The sequence below is a fragment of the Eumetopias jubatus genome, unplaced genomic scaffold (genome assembly GCF_037043125.1).
Source record: "Eumetopias jubatus isolate StellerSeaLion01/CBP00866 unplaced genomic scaffold, mEumJub1_p1.0 scaffold_15, whole genome shotgun sequence".
NCBI lineage: Eukaryota > Metazoa > Chordata > Mammalia > Carnivora > Otariidae > Eumetopias > Eumetopias jubatus.
In genome coordinates this window covers 31922416-31935181 of record NW_028274821.1, presented here as the reverse complement: position 1 = coordinate 31935181, position 12766 = coordinate 31922416, and the positions used below count along the sequence as shown (strand labels likewise).

Genomic DNA, 12766 nt, shown 5'->3' with positions numbered 1-12766 from the left:
TTTTCAGTAAAAATCTTATTTTGGGAAATGTTTTTATGGAAGTTACTAATTGGTAAATTTACTATTTTTAAATGAGCTATGAAAGAAAATAGGTATATTTTCTTTTAGTATTTTAGGATAGAATATTTTTAATGACATTCTTAGAATGAATTACAAACACTTTTACAAAATCATTTTATATAATATAACCTTGGTTACAGGATATTTAGTGGAAAATGTGTGTTTACTGTTTTACTTGGCGGACTTTCTAATCATTGCTTATACCTCTTATTAGATACTTTAGTAGTATATTGTCATTCTGTCACTGATATCAAAGCCTTTGCTATTTTTCCCACTCACTTTCCCCCTCAAATCCCTTAAAATTCCCCGGGAATGTAAATACCAGAACAGATCTGGCCTGCTGTTGATATTTGTCTCCATTCCTATCTTAGTAGACAAACTTTCATATATAATAAGTGGCATAGACAGTGTTTTTAAAATGGCAAATGGTATTTGTTAGTGAGGCATGAAATTAATCTAGTGGATTACATGACCAGCATTCCTTTTTTAAGCTAACAGTTAAAAGAGAAAAGAAATTATGAGTGTGTCAAATATAGTAAGGATAATATTGTCTCATGAAACTTTGGTTTTGATCTTTTGTTGATTGTACTGGCATGCATTGTAAAATACATTTTTGACCATGGGTCATGAGCAAAAAGTTAGAAAGGCACAGTACTAAGTGATGCTTTATCAGTTACTGACCGTTTGCTTACCACTCTCAGAAACTTAAGGTGAAAGTATGAATTTAGCCAAATTGAACTGTTTAAAATAAATGAAATCCCCTTCCTAGTTCTTAAGGTATCCTAGAATGTGTGTGGGGGGGGGGGTGGCTAGGATGGGGAATAGGCTTATGAGAACTGTGGTTCTTATGCCTAGTTTATAACATGAATAACATGGTATTACTCATAAAGAAAACTGACAGCTGTCTCCCAGGAAATAGGTCATTTGCTTCAAATAAGCAAAGAACAGCAGATAAGACAGTATTAGTCACTAGTAAACTTTGTTGTTACAGACAAAACCTATCGTTTTGCCTTTCAAAATAACTTTATATATACTTTGTTTCTTTCATTCTTTGGAAGTTCCCCCCCACATGTAAGAAACTATTATATAATAAAGAAGCAAGGTTTATTTCCTTCCTTTGCTTTTGCTCTAGCAATATGTCATTTAGCACCTCAGATTCTGCAAATTATTCCTTTTTTTTTTAGAGAGGGAGAGAGAGAGGCAGGGGAGGAGCAGAGTGAGAGGGAGAGAGAGTCTCCATGCCCAGCTTGGAACCTGATGTAGGGCCCGAGCTCACAACCCTGAGATCATGACCTGAGCTGAAACCAAGAGTCGGACACTTAACCGACTGAGCCACCCAAGCACCCCTGCAAATTATTCATTTTATCCAAGTTCTTAAATATCACCTTTCTAGTATTAGAAATAAAAATACTTTATAGAAAAGTTTAGCTGGAAGATTTTCTTCATAGTATTTATTCTAAAATATCTTATTGCTGAAAATAATGAAGCTGTTGGTGGATAGATATTAGATCCCTTTTGCAAAACCTGACTTATCTGCCAAAGGACTAGTCCATCTTTAAATTGATTTAAACATGCAAAGAGGGAAATGTGTTGAGGGATTAAATTGTGAAGTTTATTTTTTGTTAAGTCCCAATGAATAAAAAAAGGGAATCCTGTTTTGACCTCGATTACTTTTTAATGTGGCAATGTTTTTGTTGGCTTTTTTTAAAATTATTTTTTAAAGATTTTATTTATTTGACAGAGAGAGACAGCAAGAGCAGGAACACAAGCAGGGGGAGTGGGAGAGGGAGAAGCAGGCTTCCTGGCAAGCAAGGAGCCTGATGCAGGGCTTGATCCCAGGACCCTGGAATCATGACCTGAGCCGAAGGCAGACGCTTAATGACTGAGCCACCCAGGCGCCCCCGACTTTTTTTTAAAGCTAGAAATTAACCTTGTCTGCCTATTGGCTTCAGGAGGAATCCGTGTTTACTTACATGTACACCTAATATCTATACCTCAGTTTAGAAAATAATTATCCCACCTTTATTTAAGGTATACACTATAGATATTCAAAGGGTGGATTGGATTTATTTTTGTATGTGTATTGTAAAGGGACTAACCATATCTGTGCCACTTGTTCCAAGAGTCATGTCAGTGGTTCTCAAACTTTAGGTAGTATAAAAATAATGTGATGCTTTTATTAAAAATGGAAAATTCCTGGGTTTTATCTTCCAAGATTTCATCCTTGATTCAATGGGTCTAGGTGGGTACCAGTAATGTGCATAGTGGTTAAGCATATGGATTCTGGGACCAAGCTACATTGGTTCTAGTGCCAGCTTTACCACTGACTGTGTTCTTAAGCCCTTTGTGCCTCCAATTCCTCCTCTGTATAGTTGGGTAATAATAGTACCTTCTTCACATAGGGTGTTGTAAGGATTAAATGATAGAGCTTACTGTTTTATTTATTCTTATTTTTTTCAAATAAGCGTGCCAGATGCTTCAGACATAAGTAGTGTTATGAGTAGGAAAATCGATTAAGAACTGGCTTAAAAGCCTCTATTATTGATGTTAACCACTTTTTTCACTACTTAAGACCTTGAAATAATCTTTGATTTGGTCACATTTCATAAATCATGAAATGTCATGATTAAGCCTACAATAATTTGAAAAGTGAAAAACCAAGTAATATTTGCATCATTATATTAATCAGGGGGAAAACTTATGCTTAGCCGTAGTGTAGTGTTATGGTGGTTATATAGTTGGCATATAGGGGAACTTAGATATTTTTATTTAGCAATAGGTGCAAAAAAATTAGGAAATATTTTTATTTTTAGTATTTAGCATGTTGGTGATTTAAGCTTGTATATCATATTTAACAATTACTTATGACTTTGTTAAATTGACTAAATTATTTTTTACCAGTTTTGTAATATAAGAAAGACTGTTAGACTGAAAAATAAATATCATTTTTCTTAAACTTAATTTTTGCCAGAACACCTTTTTTTAAAATTTAATATTTGAAAGAGAAATCTAGTATTATATGAATTGTCATTTTGTACACAATTGTAACAAAGTCTTAGAAAGTATTTTTAAAACTTAGTGTGTTAAGTCTTAGTAAGATCAGTTTTTAAAATAATGTAAGAGCCTTAGTTACCATGACTTTGCTTTTCATTGGTAACCAGGATCTTTGAGCGTAATGCATTCTTGCTACTGTTGCATACCTGTGACTTATTCTAAAGGCTGCTTTGCAGAGGAAATCCAGAATCCAGCTGCTAAGACTTACATAGTAGTATTGTTTTCAAACATAAGTATAAACTCACAGATCCTTAACATACCTCTGAAAAAACTATATTTCTCCATTTAACCAGTGGAGAAACTAAAGGATATGAAATAAAGTAACAAATTGAGACCCTCAGTGTAACAAATTGAGTCCAAAATTAAAGTTGGAGTTCAACTGCTTCACTGTGTTAAGGACCTTTTGATTATATTATTTTGAATTGCTACCTCTTAATGTAAATATTTTTAGCTTCAGTTTTTTCATTTCTAACAGTATGGGTTTTACTTCCCTCTTAAAATTCTTTCAATTTTTAAATATTGTGCATTGAGAGAAACATATCTCGTTAATAAATATATATATCTTGTTAATCAGACTTATTTTTCACATCACACATGATATCCTATTTGCAGGTTTTGAAGCATTCTCCTTGGTATGGTGATCATAAGAAATGAGAAGGAATTTTTCTGTCCTCATAGTTTTAAGATGTTAATATAATTTTAGTTTAAATACAATATGAAATTTGAATTTATGCCATGAATTTAATATTCTTACAATTTTTATAATAAAGTATAGGTTTGTTGTATTAGCATGGTGATGAATGAGAGATCCAGTTTGTTTGGAGCGATTCATTTTGACTTCTGCATTGTTTTCTCTTTGCTTTTTAATGTAATTTACTATATTGTTTTAGTCTTGTATGCTACCTTATGTCCTTTTTGGAACAAATAAAGTAATTGTTTCTCAAATCTATTGAATATAAACCCAAAGGGCACAATTTATAGTGTGAAGTAATGATAAAGCAAGGAATGATTCATTTTGCAGTTTTTCTGAGATGTGGTCATGGAATTCTTTTGATCTCAACAGGACCTTCCCTCTCCCTCTATACACATTCCTGCTTCATGAGTTGAAGAGAGGGCCTTTTCATATTTACCATTTAATAGAAATGAAAGTTTAGGTATAAAATAAATCTTGAAACTATAATACATGTTCTATTGTTATTAGATTTTTTGTTTTGTTTAGAAAGACCCCTTAAAGATTATGATATATCAGGAGGTGGATGAGTCCTATGTTCTCTGGTCTCCTCTACCAGTGTGTCATCTTAGGTTACTTTACCTCTGTTAGTTTTAATTAGTTTGTATATGAATTGGAGAGATACCTTTTTAGTCCAAAAATTACATATTTTTAGTCCTTTTCAGCTCTAAGATTTATGATTTTGTGGCACTGTCATGGGTTGCCTCAAGTGAAATGTTAACTTGAGGGAGAGAGTGAAGCCTTCAAGAGGTTTTCCTGGGGGATAAAACTCTTTTTGTAATTTCTGCGGTATGACTGAAAACCTTCTCTCATGAGTGTTAGCAGTGTGATCTAACTGTAATCCAACCTGCTGTGTAGCTTTCCTTTTTCACTCCTGTAGGCCCTGAGCCTCAGATATGTTTTTCAAATTCAAGGTAATGAGAAGGAGGTTTTAATAAGGTGTTTTGCTTTGTTAAAAAAAAAAAAAATGCTTCTGTTCTCCTTATGTAGTTGAACTTTATTAGAGGATTGATTCTGTTTTTAAAAGCACCATTTCAAGTTGAGTCGAGTTTAAAGGCCACACATATGTCTTACTATGTAAAAGAGAAGGAATAGAGGGTATATTGGCATGAATCAGATTGTTTTCTCTTTCAATATTAGTAACACAATTAGAATTATGTTCCTATACAAGAATTTTCTCAGAGCTTAACTTGGCTCTATATTTTGATTATCTGTATTAGGTATATCTATTTGTGGAGAGTATAGAAAGAGATTGTAAATTGTTATGTAGCTATTCATTTTAAGAGAAATTCAAAGTAAATATTGCTAAAAATATTTCACCCTCAAATTCAACAAAATTTACGTTTAAGAGTCATGTCATTTAAGGAATATTTATCTTATTGTGCATTTAATTCAGCATTTTATCCCCTATTTGGAAATTAGTCTTTTTGAATCTTCATCTTCCTTAGCTACATAGTACCAGAATGTTTTGGAGCCATGTAGATTTGGAATTCATAATCATTTAGTACCTTACTGTTTAAAAGTATGATCTGCAGCCCATACCTGGGAACTTGTTAGAAATACAGAATCTCAGGTCCCACCTCAGACCTACTAAATCAAAAACTCCATTTTAACAAGATTCCCAGGTGATTCTTATGCAGATTAAATTAAAGTTTGAGAAGCACTGATTTGCTTACTAACTAGGTAAGCCACATCAAAGTACTGTTTTTTATAGCTCTTAAGTTGTGGAAATAATTGAGTTTGACTTCGGAACTGTGTTACCTCTTCCTTTAAATAGAATATAAATATTTATTGATCCCATGAATTGAAAGATTTTAAGTGTCTTAGAGTATGTCTAGCTAGTTGCAGTATGTTTTCATTGTTACTGTAAGTTTCTACAAACTATATATGCAAAATGTACCTTTATTCCTTGTATAATGAGACATCTAAGATGCAAGTGAAAATTCCTCTGAGCTTTGCCATATGTGCAAATGAGAAATCTATGCTGTGATATTTAGTGCACCAATTTCAGTGAAAAGGCATGTAAACATCTGCAAGTTCTGGGGCAAATTTGACATAGTGGTCAAAATAGCAGATTATACAATGGAAGTTCAGTTCCTGCTGAGTACTTACTAAAAATCTGATATGGGGCCAGTAAGATAGAAGTTGAAGACATTACCAAGTTCTAGAGGCACTCACATAGTTGTCCAGTCCACTGCCTATCAGCATTTCTTCCATAACTCTAGATTTGGCAAATGGGAATGTGTAGTTTATAATAAATATCAGCGGCACTGTCCTACTACATCATTATGTACTATTTTCTGCTCTGGAATTATTTAATTTGGGTTACTTAAATGCATATTTTCTCTGCATTGTCAGTTCTTTGAGTTTGAAGTTATGTAGACATTTCTAATAATAATTGTTGATACTAATTATAATATCTGTGATCATTTTTTCTTAGCCTATTAGATTGAACCATATCGCCATTTATGTAGATCAAAGGCATAGCAGTGATTTCATATGGTATAACTTAATAAAGGAAATTTAAAGGGGTCCTACTTTCCCATTTTTGTCACAGTAGTCACTAGGAATGATCTTGTTGTAACCCCCTTTTCTTTTGTTGTTTTTATTTTCTTTTACAAGAAATATGCTTTTTAGGAAAACAATACCCTTACACAAAGATTAATGAGTGTAACAAACATGGGCTGATAAAGTCTTATGGTGAATTAACAGCTTTATAAATGTATTTTTTTAATTATCACAGTATAAACATTACAAGACTTTCATTAATCTAAAACTTCCTCTTTATGTGCTTGTAGTTTTGTTTTAGAAACATTTCTCTTTCATTATAGATTTTTTAAAATAAGAGTTTATTTTAGGAAAAAAGTTCAACATATTGTGAAAAACTCTAATTTTATGAGAACTAAAATGTAGTTATTAATATTTTTGTTGTTGCTGACACTTCACTGTTTAAAGCTTTAGTAGTTAAGACAAACTGGTTTGATTACTCATAACTAAAACCCAATTATTTTGGCCATTTGCCAACATTACCAAAGTGAAGTAAAATGAACTGCATAATTATGAAAGGAAATAGATGCTATCTGTGGAGATGGTTTATTAAAGACTACTAAGATCATATTAAGAATGTGTACTTAATTTCATTTATTCTTTGACTGTATTACAGACAGTGGAAATCCTTCTTTCTTAGCAATATAATTAGTTTAATCATATAGTTAGCAAACCATATCAAAGGTATAATGACAGTTCTCCAGGGATGCATTTATTCACCTACTAGGAGACTGCCTGATGAAGTGTTTCTTCAAGGTGATTTAGTAACCTGTGAAATCTAGGGTGAGTTTCCAGATCTTTGTCATTCTGGGCTGAACGTTAATAATGTTAAGAAAGTACCTGGATTATAAAGCAAGCTGAGAACAGGGAGGTGTGATATGAAACCACCAATGTTGAAATTTCAGCTATTTTTATCCTAAGCCTGAAGTTCATACATTATAAAAGTAGTATCTTTTAAAATATAAACTTGTGGGGCTTTCTTTGCTTTTTGCTCTTACAAATACAAATAATTGTGAATTTAGTGTATGTTAAAACAACTTCTGTTACCACATTTTGGGTGTTTTATATTATGTGTTATCAAGCTGTGTTTTTGTGTTTTATTTTAGCTTATTTGCACTAATCTTGATGAACTCAGGGAATTAATCACAAAAATCGAGAATGAACTCAAAGATCTGGAAAACAGTAGAAAAAAATCGGTAGGTGTTGATCCAAAAATTCTATCTATTATTGACAGCATTAAAATTTATTCCTGCTTTTTTCTAAAGCTTTTTTTTTTTAAATCTTGTTCTCCTGGATTACATAAAAATTTGCAATGAAAAATAGAAACATTGTTCCTTTTATTTCTCCTGTGTGGTCTAGTTTTCATTTTTCTTAGACAAAAATGCTACCAAGGCAAGTAAATTAATTTTGTTTGCCTGGTTTATATCGGGTATAGTTTTAGGTATTTCCCAATATACTGGTTGGTTGTTTTCTGACTGGTAGTTTTTTGGGTAATGCTTACCTTGCAGATATTCTTAATTAATAATTATATGCTTTTAATGGAAGTTTATTGCTTAGTAAAATAAAAATTTTAATTAACTGTGACATAAATAACATATAAATTGTTAAGTCCTGCCCCAGATGTTTTTGATACATGCTTAACAGTATGTCTTTTTAAAACATCTTTATCAGCTGAAGGTCTTTTTTAAACGTTCACTATATATTCTAAATTCACAATTTTACCTTCATTTTTTTATTCTTGAGAGAATAGGGTATAAAGGCATTACATTTATTCACTCAGCACTTGTTAAAACGCTCAGTTATGTTATTTATTAAATCAGTAATACTTGTTTAACTGACATTAAGTGATATTACAGATTCAAAACACAATTGTACACCAGTAAATAAATGGGGAAGATTTTAAGCACGGAAGAAAATCAGTCATTATTTTTCAAATCCCTTTGTTTTATGCCTTAGGAATGCCATGAAGCCACTTAGTTTTAGGTCTTTGCTCAGAACCTATTAATCTAGAATTATGTATAAAATAAGGATATGATACAGCAAGCCTCATATCAGCCAATTTGTAGTAGTCATTTTATATAAATACTGTCAAGAAAAGACATATTGGTAGCACTCTGAAGGGAAGAGACTTAAGTGCCATAAAAGTACAACCTTCTGAGGTTATTTAATATAGGCGTAAAACAACCTTAAGGATTTCAGAAATTTCATGTGATATCCTTGAAAATATCGATATAATCTAAGAGATAGAATAATGTTCATAGTGATAATCATTAATAAGAAAACATATTGAACTATACAATCCGAGAATGTAGAAAACTATATTTTTAGATATATTTCCACTAAAAATGATTTAGACACTTATTAGATTCTTATATATTCATGTATACGTGTGTGTGTGTGTGTGTACGTATACATTTGTGTTTGTGTGTGTGTGTGTACACATACGCACTTTGGTATATGGGCAGTTACTTGATGTGGAACACCAGGTATTGTTTTAAAATTTACCTCTGTGATGTATTTCTCAAAAAACATTTATATTAGAATATTTTCTCCTCAACAAAGCTATTTTTAATATATTTGATGTTATCAGGCTCCTTGCTCGGTGGGGAGCCTGCTTCTTCTGACCCTTCCCCCTCTCATGCTCTCTCTCTCTCTCTCACTCTCACTCAAATAAATAAAATAAAATCTTTAAAGTATATATATATATATATATATTTGATGTTACATGCTCATAAAGGACTGATTCTGTCCTTTAATAGGAAGGATAGTCTTTTAATTAGGGTGTTATTTATAATTTTTGCAGAAGCTGTTTATTTTTAATGAGTTGTCTGTTCTTCATGATTCTAAATAGAATTTTGTTAAGTAAATTTGCTAATTGCTTTTTATGCTGCAGTTAAACATAACATATGCATCTTAACTTGTTCCCATATTATAAATTAGGGTTTTATTTGTTTTTATTTTTTATTTTTTTTAAAGATTTTATTTATTTGAGAGAGAGAGAGAATGAGAGAGAGCGAGCACAAGAAGGGGGAGGGTCAGAGGGAGAAGCAGGCTCCCCGCTGAGCCAGGAGCCCAATGTAGGACTTGATCCCGGGACTCCAGGATCATGACCTGAGCTGAAGGCAGTCACTTAACCAGCTGAGCCACCCAGGCACCCCTAGGGTTTTATTTGTTTTTAATGAATAGTTTTATGCATAATGTACTCACTTATAGCATGCATTGTAAAAGAAAAAGACTTCTTCAAGGATCCTAGAGTTTTTCTGTAAAGCCTTCCACCTCACTTCCGTTAGTGATACAAGGTATATGCATATTGCCTTCCTTTACAGAAATGAGTAGAAAGGTAAAAGAAAACATAAATTACAAATACTTGACACTGTAGTCTTTGAAGGCATGTTTATAAGAAAATTTTAGGTTACACACAGAGTTTAATTGATTAAATTTGTGACTCTAAATTTTTAACTTATCCATGACTCCTAGAATTTACATATTAGTTTTTTTCTTTTTAAGATTTTATTTATTTGAGAGAGAGAGCTCGAGTGAGTGGAGGAGCAGAGGGAGAGGGAGAAGCAGACTCTGTGCTGAGTGTAGAGCCCAGCACAGGATTCGATCCCAGGATGCTGAGATCATGTCCTGAGCTGAAACCAGGAGTTGGACAGTCAGCTGACTGAGCCACCCAGGAGCCCCGCATATTAGTTTTAAAATATTTTCTGCTCTTCAAGAAATAGAAATTCTTGGGACTGTACTTAGTAGGGATAATCTTAATGGGACTACTAATATACAAGCTGTTTCCCTTTAAACTGCCTAAAAGGTTTTTTCATGAACAGCTTATAATGGCCACAAAACATAATGGTAGCAATAGAGAGTAAATATTTACATTTTAGTATCATTCCTTATTTTTCTACAGAAGCTAATACTGATTATGATGTTAGTTGTAGAAATTAACTTTATTGGATGTTTATAGTAATATTAAATACTAGTTTATTTGTCTGCCATCATTTGGGAATAAGGTGTTTCACTTAACTGAATTTTCTAGGTAACTGAAACCTGAACTTTAAGAGTTATTTATTTTTTTAAATTTCTTATTTAATCATTTAATGACAAACTTCTCTGCCTCCTTTTACTATACTGAACAAAATTTTAACCCTTTTTTTGATGACTCAAGGATCATTATGAACATCCATAATTATACTGATATCCTAAAATGTATTGATATCAGTAACTCTAATTAAACATTTACCAAAAGACCTTTGAAGGTGTGTGTGTTTGTATCTTTGCTTTTGTTCTCTCTCCTCATTGTCAACCTATTGTTTTTTGTGTTTGTGTTTGTCCATGTACTTGCCCTAGCTGATATACTGTGAATTACAAAACAAGTAACAATATTTATAAGAATTAGACTCATAGTAAGGACCTGAGAGACTTTCTTAATAATTTCTTAATAATTAAATGCATGAACTTGGTGATAGTAATAGCCATTTTGACTGATTCATTGCCTGTGGGCTTCCTTTACTATTGCCAGACAGAGTATTAATTTTGATCTTCAGAAGAAGATATCACTGTCAAAACTATTAGAGTCAAAGCAATTCTGTTGCTCATCATCAACTTTTATATGTATAATAATGGCTCCAATAACAAAGAGGATGTATTCCATATAGACATTTGGTTGTCATGAATGCCATTGCTAAAGACAGAAATATTTATGTGATAGAGGATTTAACATGCATTCGTACAAGCACCTCACTTCTTTAGAAGATTTCTCTGCAGGGCCTTTCCAGATAGTTTTTCCTACCAAAGCAACAAGGAAGAATTATCCTACTTCTTCACCCCATGTCAACATGTCATTCTGAAAGCTTTCCTATCCTCTTAGAGGTTTTGCCATTGAGCTATTCATTGTATTAGAAGATTTACAGTCTTTTAAAATCTAAATTGTTTACTTATTCTTGCAAGGAAACTAATTCCATTTGTAGTTAATAATGTAAGGATAGAAAAATGCTTTAGTTTTCTTGACTTTGTTCTAGCACACTTGGTACCATTACTTCATCTAGGGACTTACTCAAAAAAGGCTCAACATCCTTTAGATCCTGCAGTGTTATACCTAATTATCTACCTGAGATTTGTTTAAAGTGAGACATCTGGTTGAGATAAATAGAAGTATATAGTTTGGCAGTTTTTAAATTTTGTCTTTCTCATTATTATTCAGACCATAGGATTCTTGAGTAAGCTAAAGGAGAAATCACAATAACATTTTTTTTTTGTGGTTTTAGTCAAGAGATGAAATTTGCATTTTGCCTAATTATTTGGAAAATCTTTTTAAATTGAGGAAATGTATTAGTTTTCCAGAAAGATGAACTAAGATACTGATAAATTTGCCTGATCCTATTGTATTTGAAATTTATTAGACATTATTGCTCTCTAAATAATCAAAGTTGGAGAATTTTGCCAGGCTTATAAAGGAAGTGTTGTATTTCTGAGTTTTTCATGTGACCTTTTTTTTCCTCATATCTGCCTAATTTCCTTGTGTTTTATGTCCTAATTTAGATTTTCAAAGAGATTTCAACCTATTTTTCTTTAATAAGGAAAGATCCATATAGAAATTGGGTATAAGGAAAAGTGACTAATTTGGCAAAAAAAATGTTACTTATAAGAAAAGAAACTTTGCCTGGATGATATAATGATAAATGATAGTCTTATCAATATAGAGAAACTAAAATTCAAAATATAAGACCTTTTTTTTCTTATACATATTTTGGCAGTTAAATAACTCAACACGTAGGGTAAATATCATAGTCAGTATGTAAAAAAAGTTATAAAACTGCCTTGCTCATTGATCTTGTAATCCTGTTTGGAATTTAATTTTTATTTTCCTCATTTCATGCCCCCTTCTCCCCAAAAAAAGCAATTTACACAGTGGTGTGTTCAGCACACTACCTCTAATAGTGGAAATTTGGAAAAAGCTTGTATGTCCAACAGTGGTGAGATTACTAACCAAACATTATTAACACAGTGGTATATCATGTAACTAGTAAAATAAAATATTTGTAGATCATTGTTACTATATGGAAGTATTTGTAAAATGTTAAATTTTTTAAATACACAAAAGAAGATGTGGCTAATGATTACAATATATAAAAAGACTTGTTAAGGAATTGGAAAGGAATTTCAAGTAATGAATAAAATTAATCTTTATTATGTTCTTAAGATAATTTAAATTTATCATACAATAATAATATTTCTCTTGCCTAACCAAAAGCTGTACATTAGCAAGACCAAACAGAGAAATCAGAAGCTTGGATCAGATGGTGACACCCCATTTTTTGGTCACAGAGTTCTGTATAAGCCACTAGTTATGAATCAGGGATGATCCCTCCCCCTCCCCCA

At 32.1% G+C, this 12766-nt stretch overlaps 1 protein-coding gene across 4 annotated transcripts in view; it reads left to right on the top strand.

The window, feature by feature from the left end:
* The window catches only part of LOC148162376 (putative bromodomain-containing protein 10), a 125792-nt gene that overhangs the window by 103148 nt on the left and 9878 nt on the right, over positions 1 to 12766 (top strand). For all 4 annotated transcript variants that reach the window (XM_088019160.1, XM_088019161.1, XM_088019159.1 and 1 more), the window contains one exon: positions 7498 to 7587. In XM_088019160.1, coding sequence (XP_087875286.1) covers positions 7498 to 7587 — 90 coding nt within the window. The remainder of the gene's footprint in view (positions 1 to 7497; positions 7588 to 12766) is intronic.